The sequence below is a fragment of the Oncorhynchus keta genome, chromosome 23 (assembly GCF_023373465.1).
Source record: "Oncorhynchus keta strain PuntledgeMale-10-30-2019 chromosome 23, Oket_V2, whole genome shotgun sequence".
Taxonomy (NCBI): domain Eukaryota; kingdom Metazoa; phylum Chordata; class Actinopteri; order Salmoniformes; family Salmonidae; genus Oncorhynchus; species Oncorhynchus keta.
Genome location: NC_068443.1, coordinates 16,697,854 through 16,715,504, shown reverse-complemented (window position 1 = coordinate 16,715,504; position 17,651 = coordinate 16,697,854). Strand labels below are relative to the sequence as shown.

The following is a 17,651-nucleotide window of genomic DNA, read 5'->3' as shown; positions in this document are numbered from 1 at the left end:
GTCAAAGTAACAAGGGACAGTCTTCTGTTTATTGCACAAATCATACATGTTTCCAACTGAAACGGTAGAACATAATATTAGGCAGCAGTGGGATAAATCATCAAAAGCCTAAATATATATACAAGAACAAATAAAAACAGGGAGCGGGACAGAGAAAATTGTAAATTGAAAATGAACCAAACTTGATTCATTGTTTAACTGAATCCTACCGATATACTTAACAATTGGGGATGTCATTTACAGAAGAAAAACTAAAACCATCTTCGTATCTTCATTTTAAAAGTACTTCGTCCTCATATATAATAAACCTTTGCATCAATATCAATCCCATATTTTTACATTTTCTTAAGTCAAACATTGCTAAAGATTATTTCTATACAGTTTTAATATATGTACATGAATTCATCAAACATTTATAATCTCATACAAAAAGAGAAAAAGATGGACTTTATCGCTCTCAAACAAAAACAACTGGCAAGCAGATCGATCCTCCCTCCTGTCCCCCCGGAAGGTCTGACAGGGCAGATGGCCTCAAATACAGATTGAGGAATGGCTTGAGGAACAAAGTTCAAAGAGAGCCAAACAGCAGTCTTTACATCTGGGCCGTATCCACAAAGCATCTCAAAGAGTGCTGATCCAGGATCAGTTTCAGATCTTAATGAATAAGATTATATGAACAGATCCAAGATCAGCACTGCTACCCAGATGTTTTGATCTCCAAAGACTGATCAAACCCCCGCTTCTCCTTTTCGGAATATGAACTCTGGCAGAGACTGCTAGCTGGCATGAGCCGTGGATGTATGTATATTCAGGGCTCCTCAAACAGAAAAGTGAGAATCCTTTTGGATGTACTGTATATATACACAATGAGACCATTCAGGTGTTCCTGAGCAGCCCTCCAGCACAATAACGTGTACTCTCAGAGAAAGATTGGTTAAGGCTCGCACAGACTATGATTTCAGCCGTCTTATGCCACGATATTACCATCACAGCCAAATTATCCACATCGTGGTCAAATTCTTAGGTCGTAAACAATTGTCGGACATCTTGGGTCGTTCAGTGTCAATGGCTCAACAAAGTTCTAGCAGTGTCAGAAATGTTGGGCCTTTATCGTGTTGTGTGGCTGGTGTTACGACTAACAAGAACATGGCTGACACTGATTATGCACACATTAAGTCAGATTAATATAATAGTTTGATTTAAACATTTACATGCTTTGCAAGAACAATTTCCCTAATTATATTGTTTACATGACATCTGAAACCAGGCTACTTGATGGGATTTTGATAAATGCTCAAAATCGCCAATCAAAATAAAAGTTCCACCACAACGACCATGTTATTTTTGGGAAGCCTATTTGATTCTGAATTCAGACATATATACATTTGTATGTAAAAACTATTTCTAAGACGCATACTTTAATTTTCTCCGAATATGCTTGGGAGGCTTGCGCTGCTGGTGCTGGCACATGCACAGATCAAATACACTGCTGAAGTTGTAATAGCCAATCGCAGAATGTGACGACAAAACTGAAGCAAATTGTACAATCTGGCCAGGTTGATATCAAGATTTTAATTTGGTAACATCGCACAGTGTGACATGCAATAATGGTAAAATACAGATTTTGACGTAGAGCGTGGGAAGGCCTTTAGGGAGGTAGAGGCTTAGGTCAGGGTACTCGTCCAGGAGGAGTGTGAAGGAGGGAGGGGGTTAAGTTGATGGAAGGAAAGGGAATCTTTCAGCTGGAGCTCTGTTCAAGACACTCCTGCTAAGTGCATATCCCAAACTAAACAACTAGTCAAATACCTCTCTCATTTTACAACGCACCTTTACTTTACTGAGGTGTTCTGGGGAGCCAACGTAGCCAATGTTTCATAACAATGCATGGTTGGCCCCCCCAGCGCACACTTTGTCTATAAAACCCAAACATCCCTGATTAAAGTGCACTCAGTAGCGTGGGATGGGAGGTGTGGGGGGGGTTGGAAGGCGTTGGGCTGAGGGAGAGTGAAAAAAAAACACAGCAGAGTATAAGGGATGCAGTCACCAGGTATGAGCCATCTGCAGGCTAAGCTGATTGACCACATGCAGATGTTCTGAGGCTAACCCTAGAGAGGTTGTTAGGGGTTCTGGTTTGGCCCTTGAAAAAAAAATATGAATGAATCACAATTTAGGGTTGATCAAAAGGTCTGAAGGTACATCAACCCCTTTTTTCAAATCCCCCAACAGAAAAGTAGAGGGGAAAGAGAGGGGGGTAACGTCTGCATTGCCGATGACGGACAACTGATTGTGAGATGTGTGTGATGTTGAAGTTCTTTTGTTCTCTGGCTTGGCAGAGCATAAGTGTGGGTGTAGATGAGTCTTACTGGTTGTGTAAGGATGTGAGCACTCATCAGCCTCCCTAGAACACTGGTTAGAACAAAATCAGGTTTGAGAGTGTATCAGCCCCCTCCCCTCAGACTGTGCATGAACACAATTGCCTACAATCACTCCCTGTCTGATTAGAAGTGAGGTTTTGTGTCTGTCTATACTAGTCACACTCCCTTTCAGTTGTTTGTATGCATGTATGTATGTATGCATGTATGTATGTGTGTGTGTCTGTGTACCTTTTTACTGTTACTTCATGGTCTCAGTGTTCATGTGTGAGCCAATAGTGCCTGCATATATGCATCAATACCAGGGCAATGCAGTGTGTGTGTGTGTGTGGCTGGCTTGTATATCTCTTTGGCTCAGGAGGACATGCACTGGACGTGGTCTGGCCCTCCATCCTCTTCATCAGAGGAATCTGGAGAGCTCCATGACTCATCAGTGTCTCCCTCTGCACCCTCCCGACGTGTCTAGGAAATAGAGAAAAAAAGAGGGAAAGAAATAAAGCGGGAGAAAGAGAGACAGAGAACGCTCAACACAATATTCCCTGTAGATACTCCTGGAGAAAGAGAACGCTCAACACAATATTCCCTGTAGATACTCCTGGAGAAAGACAGACAGAGAACGCTCAACAATATTCCCTGTAGATACTCCTGGAGAAAGAGAACGCTCAACACAATATTCCCTGTAGATACTCCTGGAGAAAGAGAACGCTCAACACAATATTCCCTGTAGATACTCCTGGAGAAAGAGAACGCTCAACACAATATTCCCTGTAGATACTCCTGGAGAAAGACAGACAGAGAACGCTCAACAATATTCCCTGTAGATACTCCTGGAGAAAGAGAACGCTCAACACAATATTCCCTGTAGATACTCCTGGAGAAAGAGAGGAGAGAGAGAGAGATGTTCTGGTTTGATTACTGGAAGAGACCTGGTGGGTGGTGCAGAGGAGCATCCTCCCTCCCAGTCTCAGCCACTCACCTACCAGAGTGTAGGCTCATTACATTTTTCTTGTGACGTGTTAAGGTTTTACCCTAGAAGTTAGTCACCCTTAATCATTTTTGTGTGTGTAAACTGCATAAGATTTTACTTGATTTAACAATTCAAATGGTTGCTTTGGTGTTGAATAAGCTAACGCTATTACTTAAAAGTTTTCCCTTGGGGTGTGATGCTACTGATGATAATGTTTCAGACCCCTTGCTAATTGAGAGAAACTCCCTCCCCGAGACTTCAGTGGACTGAGTCATAATTAAAATGTTCTAGTAGTAAGTGATAACGTTATCAAAGTCACAGCTTCTCTTTGAATTAGGTGTAACATCGTTTTACCCAATTAATATTTGAGGTCCACTGGTATTGCGAATGGTTTTCTGCTACTAAATGACACTGCTCTACCTCAATTGTCCATACTAGCGTAACTTGACCTTGAGCCATCATTTAGATTGACAATTACATTAGTGAAAATCTAACACTATTATGTCTGAAAGTGCCCTGCTCTTTAATAAGTTATGCGTACAGTTTTTGTTTCAGGAGCATATTAACATTGTTACTGATCAAAACCTATGCATTACAGGCTACACAACCTCCACTTGTCACCCAATTTGCCCCAGGGTTAAGGTTAACCCATATGATTAATAACCCACTCTTTTCCCAGTCTGTAGGCGTAGACATTAAGTGAACACTAATCTCTGCGCATTCCATATGAGTCTTAGTTATTTACATTGATCTAATTTCCCTTTTTGATTTCAACCATCTGACTGGAACTCAATTAGTGATTTCTTACTGCCGCCCAATATAATTGGTGCACACCTTTTCCAAGGCCATAAAACCCTTTGTATTTACAGTACACACCCAATGCAGAACCATTCATCATTTTGTATATGCATTTTCCAGAGCAAACAAGCTCTTTTATGTGTACATGCATCTCTTGCAGGGGTATAGCCTCTCAGGAACGACTTAAGAGACCATTGGCCAGATGACGCAAGATGTCCCTAAAGAGGCAAAAGCTGCATAGTTTGCTGCCCATTTCAACCAGTTACAGCCTCTTTACAAAGCAACTCAGAAAGAATTCCAGCGGGGTGAACTGCATTTTAGGTAGACTCAGAATCGTATTGGTTAGGCAGAAAATAATTCATGGTTGTGTGTTATCTTTTAATGTTTTTCGTAAAACTTGAGGGTCCGTTCCTCGTAGTCAACCTGCATTCAGCACTCAAAGTTCCCTCTGTCAGAATTTGTCGAGGTAGGACCAATGACGTATATAAACCCTGGATTGCTGATGCTGTATTGAAGGTGCCGGTTGGCCATATTGGCACTCCCTAGTATGAGCAGTCCTCCAAGGGAAAGAATGGAATTCTACAGTATTTCAATTAAAATGTTAAAGGACAAAATTACATGCATTTATTTTGTTGTTGTAGTGAGAACAGTAACATTAGTACTAAAAAGAAAATACCTTCAGGAAAATGTTTTATTTTTTATGTTTAGCTCACATAATATATTTTAAACGTATGCATTAATTAAGGTGTCTGTAGTAGAACAAACATGTCAAAAACTAATGTAGACATTAATGCATTTCTATAGCTTCCAAAATATGATTTTTTACATTTTTTATTACAATTGAGTGCCGCCAAGATGGCAGCCCTGTGGCTTTAATACAGCGCCCCCTGCCAGTCATCCAGGGTTTATACACATCATTGGTTAGGACCCATGACAACTCCCAAGTACAAATGGTAAACGTGCGTAAATTCACTGAAGGAATTCAGAATGCAGTGACTCCAATCCATGTCAACTCTGAGGCGAGAGATAGGTTTTCTAGTAAGTGTGAGGGATTAACCCTTTTCCTTTCTAGACATTGAACAGACAGCTTCCACTGTTTTCCGCTAAACCCCTCATTGATAACATCTTTATCAACACGCCTAAACCTGTCCTCAGTAATGTAGATTTTGGGCAGACTGATACACCGGTTAACCACCCTTATTTCTTTAGGTCCCCTACCCTCTTCACAGCTTACAACCAAGAACCCATTTTAGTGTTGCTCATAAATGACAACCTAGAATCAACTATAATTACCTTGAATAGGATTTAATTATTTTAAAAGACCCACTCACTAGGTTCATGTCTTTCCTCTACCTTGATTAAATATACATTTACAAGCTCATATCAAATGTGGGGAGAAGAAAAGATGATGTCTTTACTGAAGACTCATCTCTTCAGTGGGTCATATGATTGAGTGTAGTCTGGCCCAGGAGTGGGAGGGTGAACGGAAAGGCTCTGGAGCAACGAACCGCCCTTGCTGTCGCTGCCTGGCCGGTTCTCCTCTTTCCACTGGGATTCTCTGCCTCTAACCCTATTACAGGGGCTGAGTCACTGGCTTACTGGGGCTCTCTCATGCCGTCCCCGGAGGGGGTGCGTCACCTGAGTGGGTTGATTCACTGTTGTGGTCATCCTGTCTGGGTTGGCGCCCCCCCCCCCTTGGGTTGTGCCGTGGCGGAGATCTTTGTGGGCTATACTCAGCCTTGTCTCAGGATGGTAAGTTGGTGGTTGAAAATATCCCTCTAGTGGTGTGGGGGCTGTGCTTTGGCAAAGTGGGTGGGGTTATATCCTTCCTGTTTGGCCCTGTCCGGGGGTGTCCTCGGATGGGGCCACAGTGTCTCCTGACCCCTTCTGTCTCAGCCTCCAGTATTTATGCTGCAGTAGTTTATGTGTCGGGGGGCTAGGGTCAGTTTGTTATATCTGGAGTACTTCTCCTGTCCTATTCGGTGTCCTCAGTGAATTTAAGTGTGCGTTCTCTAATTCTCTCCTTATCTCTTTCTTTTTCTCTCTCGGAGGACCTGAGCCCTAGGACCATGCCCCAGGACTACCTGACATGATGACTCCTTGCTGTCCCCAGTCCACCTGACTGTGCTGCTGCTCCAGTTTCAACTGTTCTGCCTTATTATTATTCGACCATGCTGGTCATTTATAAACATTTGAACATCTTGGCCATGTTCTGTTATAATCTCCACCCGGCACAGCCAGAAGAGGACTGGCCACCCCACATAGCCTGGTTCCTCTCTAGTTTTGGCCTTTCTAGGGAGTTTTTCCTAGCCACCGTGCTTCTACACCTGCATTGCTTGCTGTTTGGGGTTTTAGGCTGGGTTTCTGTACAGCACTTTGAGATATCAGCTGATGTACGAAGGGCTATATAAATAAATTTGATTTGATTTGATGTCAAATGCTGTTGATGCTCTGATCCATTTGTTCATCAGCTTCAACAGTCCAGCCCTCAAAGGATGGTCAACAGAGGACGATGTAGAAGAGCGTCAAATTAACATCCACGCCAACGAGAATACACAAGGGCCTCATCACTGGCCAGAGAACAAAGGAGGGGAGCACTCATAACAAGCTCCCAGCAGGAATCAACCTTCCCCTCTTTTGCTTATCTCACACCTCTAGTCTACACCAAAGTTCCTATCAGGTCACGTGTGGTAAGTTTAATCGAATGGTACTGAGACGGCCTGTTGGAGACAGAGACCCAGCAGGGTCCCAATGAACACTGAAGAATAAGACTCAGCCAAACTACTTTTCTATTGAGAAGAATGGAGAGCACCCAGTGACAAACTCTTATTTCCTCAATGAAACAATGTAAACGGACTGAAAATGACATGGTTAAGTGTTGAGATGCGTGTGTAATAAGACTGAATTTTACAATGTGTGCGACATGCTTTTCTGACAATTAACAGGTATTACCCTCATTCGTCCACGGATGAGTTAAACTGCATATATTTTTGTAGTTTTTTTGTTGCCTTATAGCAAGCGGTACCCTGTTAATCATTTCATAGCTATCATGCCTTGGAGCGCTACAGCAAGACAGGACACTATCAGCCAACGAAACTACACCAGTCAGAGAGAGTGAACAATTGTGAACTAACTGTTACTGCTTCTAGTCAGTGCTGAGAAGATAAGAAGCTTGTCAGCTCAAACTAACCAAAATTAGCACTGGCCATATACGGTTATATGTAATAGTAGGGTGTTGGCGCCGTGACAAACAATGGATGCTATGCCCAAATGTAAAGCAAGTGCCGAGCTAAGAATGTTCAATTCTGTAGTAGTGTTAACGTTACAGCCCTTTAGTGAAGCCTGTGAAATCTGGTGTTATATTTGCTCTTTGAGAAGGGTATTCCGCAAGCTCTGTCATTCAAATGTTTTCAGAGACCTTACAAAAACATAGCAGGTTCAAAATAGCGCTTGATTTATGCTTTTCCTTTCAAGTGACAACAGAATTCAGTAGCTACAGCCCTACAATCGATTAACACATACTGAAGCTAGATAGTACACATTGTCAATGTATGGGTATTTTGTTTTCCAGCTGGATAGCATGAGGCAGTCTTCAGAGGCTCATTTTTAGCTGGAATCAGTGCAGTTCATCCTCCTTTCACGAGTAACAGTTTTTCATTCAAAAATAAAATCATATTTTTGGTGCTATCCAGTGATATTAATAAAAATAGATATCAGTTATCGGTAAATATTTCCACTAAAATCGGATCCCAAAAAAATCACATATCGGTCTGGCTATAGCATACACAACCCTTACAGTGTTATGGTTTGTTCCACTCACCCTCTGGGACCGTCTGTTTCTCATGTGTCTCATGAGGAACCACAGGAGCTGTGTGTCGTACTGATCTCCATGTCGAACAGTGTCCTCGTCACGCTCACGCTTGTTCTTCTTCATCACCTGAACGACCACAACACCAGTCACATCAAAACTCACAGCTTTGGTATGCAGAATCCAAGCCTATATGCCGTGGGATGTTTGGGATATGTTGAGGTTTGTGTGTGTGGAATCAATGGTATGAACCACCGTACGTCTTTGAGGCCCTTGAGCCCTGTGGGGTTCTCGGCAGTGGGGGCCCAAAGTTTAACATCATGATCCAGACCACTGGTGGCCAGACCTGGAAGGTGAGGGTGGGGCTCTAGGCAGTTCACCTTGGAGAAGAAGTTGAGAGAGTCAAAGGACAGACCGATTAGTGAGTGAGCATAAAACTGTGAAACTGATAGTGTTCAATTTCATTTAAGGGTTTTACTTGCACCTGCCCATTATCAAGCCATTTCCTTTGGCCATCATACATCTTCCCACCCACACACCATCTCTCCCTCTCACCACTCCTCCTTTGTCTCCCTCCATGAACTGGACTATGCGAGCTGAGACCTTGTCCCACAGGTAGATGTGTCCACAATCGCTGCCACTGATCACAAACTCACTGCTAGGACCATAGAAGTTAACCCCCTTCACTGTGAGATGGAAAAATACAGGGGGAGGGAAAGAGACAGCGAGAGAGTATTATACTGGATGTCACAGTTATAGCATGGTAAAACACCAGTGTTCGTGTTACTTATAATTGACTAGTTCATAATCATTCATTCCCCTTTTAACTCAGTACCTGTAGCGTTGTTGCGATGGCCCTTGTATCGCCTGCAATAATCTGCACCATCACTGTGGCTGGAGTCAAACAAGTAGATGTCCTCATCATTGTAACTAGTCAGGAGCTCTGAAGAGATTGACAGACATGGGACGCATTCAGCTGGACACAAATTTTGGAACATAGAGATAGAAATAGCCTATGTAGAACAAAGCATTCCTCTCATATGTAGAATAAGGAATCACCTCTGCTCTATTCATGGCATTTCTATCCCTGGTCACTGATGGGGAGGACAAACATGAGGACAGTCATAACAGCAAGAGCCAGAGGAACTCAGACTTCGAATAAAAGTGTGCTTGAGTCCTTGTGTTTTACCTGTTCCATCGTGACTGTACAGTAAGCAGGTTATGTTAGTTTTGGACTCGCTGGACACCAGGTGAGATGGACAGAACTTCTTCAGTACGCCATTATTAACATTCTCATTTATCTTCCTCTGATCATAGATCCTACAGAGATAGAAGGTGAGGAGAGGTAAGAGACAATCCAAGACAATGCACTTCTTTTGCTTTACGGACACAAGAGGGATTTGAGTCTAACCTGACATACTGATCTCTCCCTCCCACAGCAAAGTGATGTGTGTTGACAGGATTCACAAAGATGGTATACAACCCCACTTTCTTATCCCCCTCCTTCACCACCACCAGCTTACTGAGAGAAAAGGAAAAGAGGAAACAAATAGTAGAAAAGGGTTAAAAGGCTGTTATGTTCTACATTGGGACTTAAGTTTATCCCAGACTGGTCACATGATCAGGAAAAACAAATGGCCTTAGTACAGTAACATCCAGGCGATCTTGCAGTAATGACGTTAACACTTGCATATCAGACAGACATGTGATGTCACTCACTTGGCAGGCCGGTCGAGGCGAAGGTCGATGCCAAACACCACAGCATCCTCTCCAGCCGACAGAAAACAGCAGGGAGAGTCTGGCTCCAGGGCCAGCTGACACACACAGAGTAAACACAACATACTTAAATCAACTCAGCTTTCAGCTAAAAAAGGCTTAGAACGGCCGCATCTTATATGACAACCCATTCCCCACAGTATGGAGGAAAGGGTGTCGTTTGAGATGCCGCCAAAGTCAGGCCAGTAAGACCAGTAGCCAGACTCATTAACACGATACAACCATACCTTGTGTGCTGCCCCTTTATGCTGAGCCACTCTCTTGGTGTTCTTGCAGCGTTGCATGGCAGAGAGCTCAGCCACTCTAATCTGACCGTCCCGGGCACACATGGCCAGAGTTGAATCTCCACTGTGGGGAAGAAACTTGGCCTTTGGAGGAAGAAAGGTACATTTCAACATCTCTCAAAAAGGTCCTGAACCATATTTCTAGCTTTCCTTTCATATTTTTCACATGGTTTCTCAATGGGTGTCAACAACACCAGAAGTGTTCCCCTCCTTTCTACGGTCTCACCCTCACCTAGCCTGATTGTGCTCTCCTCCTCACCTGAAAGACATTGCTCTTATGCCCACTGTCAAACTCCAGCTCAGCCCGACGACGTGCCCAGTCCCACACCACCACTCGTAGGTCATCACTGCCAGAAGCCAGGCGTGTGCCTGAGGGGTTAAAGTGCAGGGTGTTCACACAGCCGGTGTGTCTCTCCAGGCGCCCTTGTAGCTCCAGCCTCTGGACCAGCCCCCGTGCGCCACACACACGTCTCACAAACTGGTGCGAGCCCCGGCCAATCTCCCTCAACCGCAGGGAGGACACCGCCCGCCATGATGGCTTGCCAAGATCACGCAGCTCCGCCCCCAGCCACACGTCCATGGCCTGCTCGTCTTCCTCTTCTTGCTCTTCCTCCTCCTCATCATCCTCCACTTCAGAGCTGGAGGAGTGGTGAGCGGTGCCACCGCTCGGGCGGTTCCTCTTTCTGGCGGCCCTCTTACCTGCATCTCTCTCCTTCACTCGCTCTCTTCTACCCCCCTCACCATCTCGCTCCCCTTCCTCGTTCAGGGAATAGAGGCCGCTGCCGTCCACGCTGTCCGTGTCTTCCTCCTCCTCTCCCTCGCCAAGCACCCTCTCACCCTCTGCATCTGGCATTGGCTTGTCCTTAGCTCTGTCTTCTGCCTTTTTGGGAGCTGAGGGAAAGATGAGGAAGTTGTCACACATTGACAAAAAAAGCACTACTGTCAAGAAGCAGGGAGGAAACTTATCCACTGTAAAACAAATTGTTTGTAGAGTGTATAATGTCACAGTTATGGTGTCCTGTGTGTTGTGGCTACATGTTGGACTATGACAGCAACAGTTCTCTTATACTGCACTGGTTTGAGTCTGATTAACTGCTTGAGAGCCAGCCTGTCCCTCTTGTTTGAGTCTATGATTGATTACCTGCTTGAGAGTCAGACTGCTCCTCTGTGGCTGTGGAAGCATCTCCCTCCCCACGCTGGTCCTCTCCTGGATCTGGCTCCTCAGACCCACCTGACAAACACACACAGATATGGCCACACATTCGCATTAGTCTTACGTAGCTGGCTCTGGTAGTGTGTCTTACTAGTAGTAGTACAACAGTGTATGTTCGTATTCCCAGTCGGCAACAGTGAGGCCTGGGTGATCAGTGAGGCCTACGTGATCCCTCACCATTAAGCTCACTGGATTTACCATCTGCCTCAGCCATCCTGCTTCTCTCTTCGTGTGGACAGGAGGAGAGCCTGGAATGAAACCGAGGCAGGGTCAAATGAATTAGTCTACCAGCTGCTTTTGAAAACTCCTAATAATAATAATACATATAGATTGCCAGTAATTGCAATATGTCCAAACAACTGACATGGCCTTCATTAAAGCAAGGTAGCATGACATGTCACTCAACAAGTCAGCTAGTTGTGACTGCTGAACGAATTATGTTCTCAAGTCACGGTATGATTGGAAATCTTGCAAACTAGCCAACCTAACATATCAGCAACTAAATTAAATCGAGTGCACACTAACACATGACACTAGCTGCCAGTCTCTAGTTAGCTAACATAGGACTTGCAGCCTGTAGTTTGGAATTGGAAGCAAGTTAGCTAGCTAACGTTAGCTGTCCAACTAATCTTAGCTAGCTGCTGCAGCAACACTGACATTTAACAAAAGTCAAAACAGCTGACTGGCCTCCATGTCCATTCTGCTGTAGAGATAATGTTAACTACTTATTCTGTTAGTTGATTGGATTAGCCAATGTACACATTTTGGTACATTTAGTTCAACTTTGTTCAGGAGTTTGACCAATTTCACGCCAGTTAAAAGAAGTAAACAGCAATGGCTGGCATGCTAGCTAAAGATGTTACCTCTAACTACAAGTCGTAGGCCCAACGAGCGTAGCTAGCTACAGTACGTAGTTTGTTCTAATCTTCTGCGCAGATTTACTGTCTTCAACCTACTATACTGACGTTACTTAGCTAGCTATAGCTATAGAAAATCTTGGAGTAAAAACACACGACATGAAGAATGCGTGTCAAAAGAAACAGTCAAATTAAAGACTATGTGCGCTCACGAGTGTGTGCTAGCTCTGTTTATGTTTTGACCGTTCAGCTTCTGTTTTTCGGTCATTCCTTTTCCGGCGAAGGATTTCTTTCTCCGGAAATGTGGGTCTGTATATAAATAATGTACCGTGTCATCAAATGTAAATATTGTGAATATGTTGTTGTGGAAATTCTTACACAGGGACACTCAAAGTCAATCTGAAATGAATCATTGTTTATTTGTCAGCGCGCTGGAGAGGTCCCAACCAACTCAATGCACCATAGTACACATGTCAATCAGGAGCTCTCCCTGGGCAGTCCCAGCAGTTGCCTCATACACGGCTATAACAGACAAGCTATATTTGCATGATTTAGCATAATTAATTAAGCATTATCATTTTGTTTAATTCATGTGACCAACCAATACAGGTTCATAACATGTGGCAGACCAATAGCTCAAGAGGCTTCTTCTCTCTCAGCTGAGACCTTGAAACTGAGATATCTTTCGTTCTCAAAACAAGGTCTGGGCGTACTGCCAAATTGCAGCTACTGATAGGGAGGATTCATTCAGTCAGCCACTTGCATGAACACAGAAATTGGTTTATAGAACAGCACATGAATAGAACACAGAAATTAGTTATAAGAAAAGCAACAAACATTAAAATTCCCATTACAATGTAAAAAAGTGAAGTTAGGTGAAAATTGTTTCCCACCTGTAGGACACTCAAAATGGCATCGTATTACGCATGATTGATTGATCCACATACCAATTATACCCTATCAATTGTTATGTAATTTATTATTACAATTGAATAACTCGGAAAAGCTTTCGGGCCTGGGTGATTTCAAACCACCAACCTTTAAATTAACAGTCTAAGGCGGCGGAGAAGATTGAGGTTATTCGATTAGTTTGCATCGGGTGAAGTGATTGCATTCTGGAACATGTGTGGTGACACTGATGGTTTCTCGGTAACTAATGGCATCTACGGTTGTGTCTGAAATGATTCTACATAGCATGTTAGAAGAACTAACACAGCAGGTTAGGATAATTAACTTTGCAGGATAGGATAATTAGGTTGAGGTTAGGAAAAGGTTAGGATTTTATGGAAAAGAGATGTTGTACATTTCTGAATGATGCATCATGCTACCTTGTTGACAACATGACAGAGCGGCACAGATTGCTGTTAGATTTGTGCAAGGCGAACCTTCCTCACCAGCTTCGCCCGTTCACATGAGGCCATAGCCTTGTATAACCCGAGTCAGCTTAATTAAATCCGCTCAATGAGAGTGGTGGATCAAATCAAATCAAATCAAATGTATTTATATAGCCCTTCGTACATCAGCTGATATCTCAAAGTGCTGTACAGAAACCCAGCCTAAAACCCCAAACAGCAAGCAATGCAGGTGTAGAAGCACGGTGGCTAGGAAAAACTCCCTAGAAAGGCCAAAACCTAGGACGAAACCTAGAGAGGAACCAGGCTATGTGGGGTGGCCAGTCTTCTTCTGGCTGTGCCGGGTGGAGATTATAACAGAACATAGCCAAGATGTTCAAATGTTCATAAATGACCAGCATGGTCCAATAATAATAAGGCAGAACAGTTGAAACTGGAGCAGCAGCACGGCCAGGTGGACTGGGGACAGCAAGGAGTCATCATGTCAGGTAGTCCCGATGCATGGTCCTAGGGCTCAGGTCCTCCGAGAGAGAGAAAGAAAGAGAGAAAGAGAGAATTAGAGAGAGCACACTTAAATTTACACAGGACACCGAATAGGACAGGAGAAGTACTCCAAATATAACAAACTGACCCCCGACACATAAACTACTGCAGCATAAATACTGGAGGCTGAGACAGGAGGGGTCAGGAGACACTGTGGCCCCATCCGAGGACACCCCCGGACAGGGCCGAACAGGAAGGATATAACCCCACCCACTTTGCCAAAGCACAGCCTCCACACCACTGGGGGGTACCTATGTAAGAATAGCATTCAACATCATAGTGCCCTCCAGCTCATCATTAAGCTCAGGGCTCTGGGTCGGAACCCCTCCCTGAGCTACTGGGTCCTAGACTACCTGACGGACCAACCCCAGGGTATGAAGGTAGGCAACAACACCTCCGCCACGCTGATCCTCAACACAGGGGCCCCACAGGGGTGCCTGCATTGGCGCCCTACTGTACTCCCTGTTCACCCATGACTGCGTGGCCACGCACGTCTCCAGCTCCATCGTCAAGTTTGCTGAAGACACAACATTGGTATGCCTAATTACCAACAACGACGAGAGGGAGGAGATGCGAGCCCTGGCTGAGCGATGCCAGGAAAATAACTTCTCCATCAACGTCAACAAAACAAAGGAGCTGATCGTGGACTACAGGAGACAGCAGAGAGAGCATGCCCCCATCCAAATCGATGGGGCCGCAGTGGAGATGGTCACAAGTTTCAAGTTCCTCGACCTGAAATGGTCCCTTCACACTGACAACTTCAGGAGGTTGAAGAAATGTGGCCTCACAAACTTCTACAGATGTATTCTGTCAGGCTGTATCAGCACCTGGTATGGCAACTGCAATACCTGCAGCCACAGGGATCTCCAGAGGGTGGTGTGGTCAGCATAACACATCATCGGGCGCACACTCCATGCCCTCCAGAACATCTACAGTACCTGGTGTCACAGAAAGTCTAAGAAAATCATCAAGGACCTCAGCCCCTCGAGCCACGGCCTATTCACCCTGTTAGCATCTATGTAAAAGGTGGAGATAGGCATATCTTGCTCTTCAGTGTAATCAGAGGGCTAATATCAATACTATGCATGCCAGTCTCTCTTGGCAAAAGGTAGAGAAGAGACTGGCTGCACTTATTTTGATAAGAAACATGAATATGTTGAAATTTCCAAATGGTTTGCATAGTCAATTTACACACAACTCTGATATACAGACTTACCCTTCTAGACATGCCACCAGGGGCCTTTTCCCAGTCTGCAAATCCAGAGAAAATTCAAGAAAATGTACTGAATTATACAGAGCCATGATTGCATGGAACTCCGTTCCATCTCAGATTACTCAAGTGAACAGCAAACCTGGTTTCAAAACACAGATAAAGCAACACCTCATGGCACAACCCCTCTCCCCTATCTGACCTAGATACTGTATTTTGTGTGTCTGTACTGATACGGCTATGTGTGACTTTTAAAACATATGTCCATAAGCTGCTCTTGTCTATACATGGTCAGAGCTCTGGAGCTCTAGAGTTCCTCTGTAGAGACAAGAGAACCTTCCAGAAGACAACCATCTCTGCAGCACTCCACTAATCAGGCCTTTATGGTAGAGTGGCCAGATGGAAGCCACTCCTCAGGTGTCTAGTTAGACTGTAAGCTCTCCTTCCAGACTCACATTAAGCATCTCCAATCCAAATCACAAGTCTCTGCTAGGTAAAGCCCCGCCTCTCTGCTGCCAATCACTGGAACGAACTACAAAAATCACTGAAGCTGGAGACTCATATCTCCCTCACTATCACTGCACCTGTACGTAGCCCATCTGTAGACAGCCCATCCAACTATCTCATCTCATACTGTATTTATTTATTTATCTTGCTCCTTTGCACCCCAGTATCTCCACTTGCACAGTCATCTTCTGCACATCTACCATTCCAGTGTTTAATTGCTATATTGTAATTACTTCGCCACCATGGCCTATTCATTAACTTTACTCCCTTATCTTACCTCATTTGCACACACTGTGTATACACCTTTTTTTTCTACTGTATTATTGACTGTATGTTTGTTTATTCCATGTGTATCTCTGTGTTGTTGTATGTGTCAATCTGCTGTGCTTTATCTTGGCCAGGTCGCAGTTGTAAATGAGAACTTGTTCTCAACTAGTCTACCTGGTTAAATAAAGGTGAAATAAAATGTAATTTAAAAAAAAAATTGATTGCTGCCCTATGTAGAGTTGAAGTCGGAAGTTTACATACACCTTAGCCAAATACATTTAAACTCCGTTTTTCACAACTCCTGACATTAAATCCCAGTAAAAAAATCCATCTTAAGTCAGTTATGATCACCACTTTATTTTAAGAATGTGAAATGTCAGAATAATAGCAGAGAATATTATTTTTTTCAGATTAGATTTTTTTCAGATTTTACACATTCCCAGTGGGTCAGAAGTTTACATACACTCAACTAGTATTTGGTAGCATTGCCTTTCAATTGTTTAACTTGGGTCAAACGTTTCGGGTAGCTTTCCACAAGCTTCCCACAATAAGTTGGGTAAATCTTGGCCCATTACTCCTGACAGAGCTGGTGTAACTGAGTCAGGTTTGTAGGCGTCCTTGCTCGCACACACTTTTTCAGTTCTGCCCACAAATGTTCTATGGGATTGAGGTCAGGGCTTTGTGATGGCCACTCCAATACCTTGACTTTGTTGTCCTTAAGGTATTTTGCCACAACTTTGGAAGTATGCTTGGGGTTATTGTGCATTTGGAAGACCCATTTGCGATCAAGCATATATATCAAAATTGGTTAAACTATTTTTAATATATGTTAATTGCTGACCAAAATAAAGGTTCTTAAATTAAATCCAAGTCTTCAGTTTCTGTTTACAACACAATGGTATATGTGCCAAACGTATCAAAACATCAATCAATCAAAGCAATAATTTCAAAACAGTCCATAGGCTGGAGAAACTAGCGATCCTGAGAGGCTGCTTTGCTCCAAATTACTGCACATATTTGCTGCCATGCCATATTACACCACTAGAGGCTGCTGTTGCCTAATAGTAGGCAGTGCGTTTCAGTTGCATGAGTTTACGCATCAACCACACTTGGCCCATGTAGCTAAAATATTGTTTTTCTCCTGTACAACTAACACCCACAAAGACACAATAGGATAGGACTCCACAGTTGTTTGAAATACATAATGCTTACAAAAGTCGTATTGTGTAAGTATTAATATGACAGCTCCTCACAAAACACTCTCCCTCTCTTTCTATCCGATACAGAGACAAATGAAACACAATAGGCCATGGGTTAAGCAAACATTAATTTTCTACAGTCAATGACACCAAATATGCTTGTCATCTCAGTCAACACTCCCCTTGTCACCTTACAGTACACATATGCCATCTCTACATCCCTCTCCCCCTCATTTCCCTCTACAAGAGCCGGTGGGGTGGGGGTGACTAAATAGGAATTAGCACTGCTTGTCACTGAATACAGAGAGGGAGATCATGTAGGATACTTTTATTTATAATTCACTTCTCTCCTTTCAATTTGTAAAGTTATATCACAGGTAACACACACACACAGATACACACACTTGCAAATCGACAAATTCACAGAGCGCAAACAAATGAAAATGCTTTCACAATGGTAAAACTATGTCTGTTATCATTGAGTGAAGACTGATATCC

The 17,651-nt window shown here is 43.6% G+C and overlaps 1 protein-coding gene across 2 annotated transcripts; it reads right to left on the bottom strand.

Moving 5' to 3' along the window:
* Position 1: 1 nt before the first annotated feature.
* LOC118401881 (DDB1- and CUL4-associated factor 8-like) lies at positions 2–12,353 on the bottom strand. Of its 2 annotated transcripts, none has more exons than XM_035799541.2 (13): positions 12,288–12,353; positions 11,396–11,466; positions 11,147–11,236; positions 10,265–10,896; positions 9,949–10,089; positions 9,665–9,759; positions 9,357–9,467; positions 9,135–9,265; positions 8,781–8,888; positions 8,501–8,631; positions 8,206–8,325; positions 7,958–8,074; positions 2–2,834 (listed from the first exon to the last, which is right to left on the bottom strand). In XM_035799541.2, the coding sequence occupies exons 1-13, from the start codon at positions 12,341–12,343 to the stop codon at positions 2,727–2,729; spliced, it is 1,911 nt and encodes a 636-aa protein (XP_035655434.1). In that variant the 5' UTR covers positions 12,344–12,353; the 3' UTR covers positions 2–2,726. The 2 variants fall into 2 exon arrangements, with proteins under 2 accessions (XP_035655434.1, XP_035655435.1); XM_035799542.2 differs by having other exon boundaries at positions 12,082–12,344.
* Between the last annotated feature and the right edge of the window lie 5,298 nt (positions 12,354–17,651).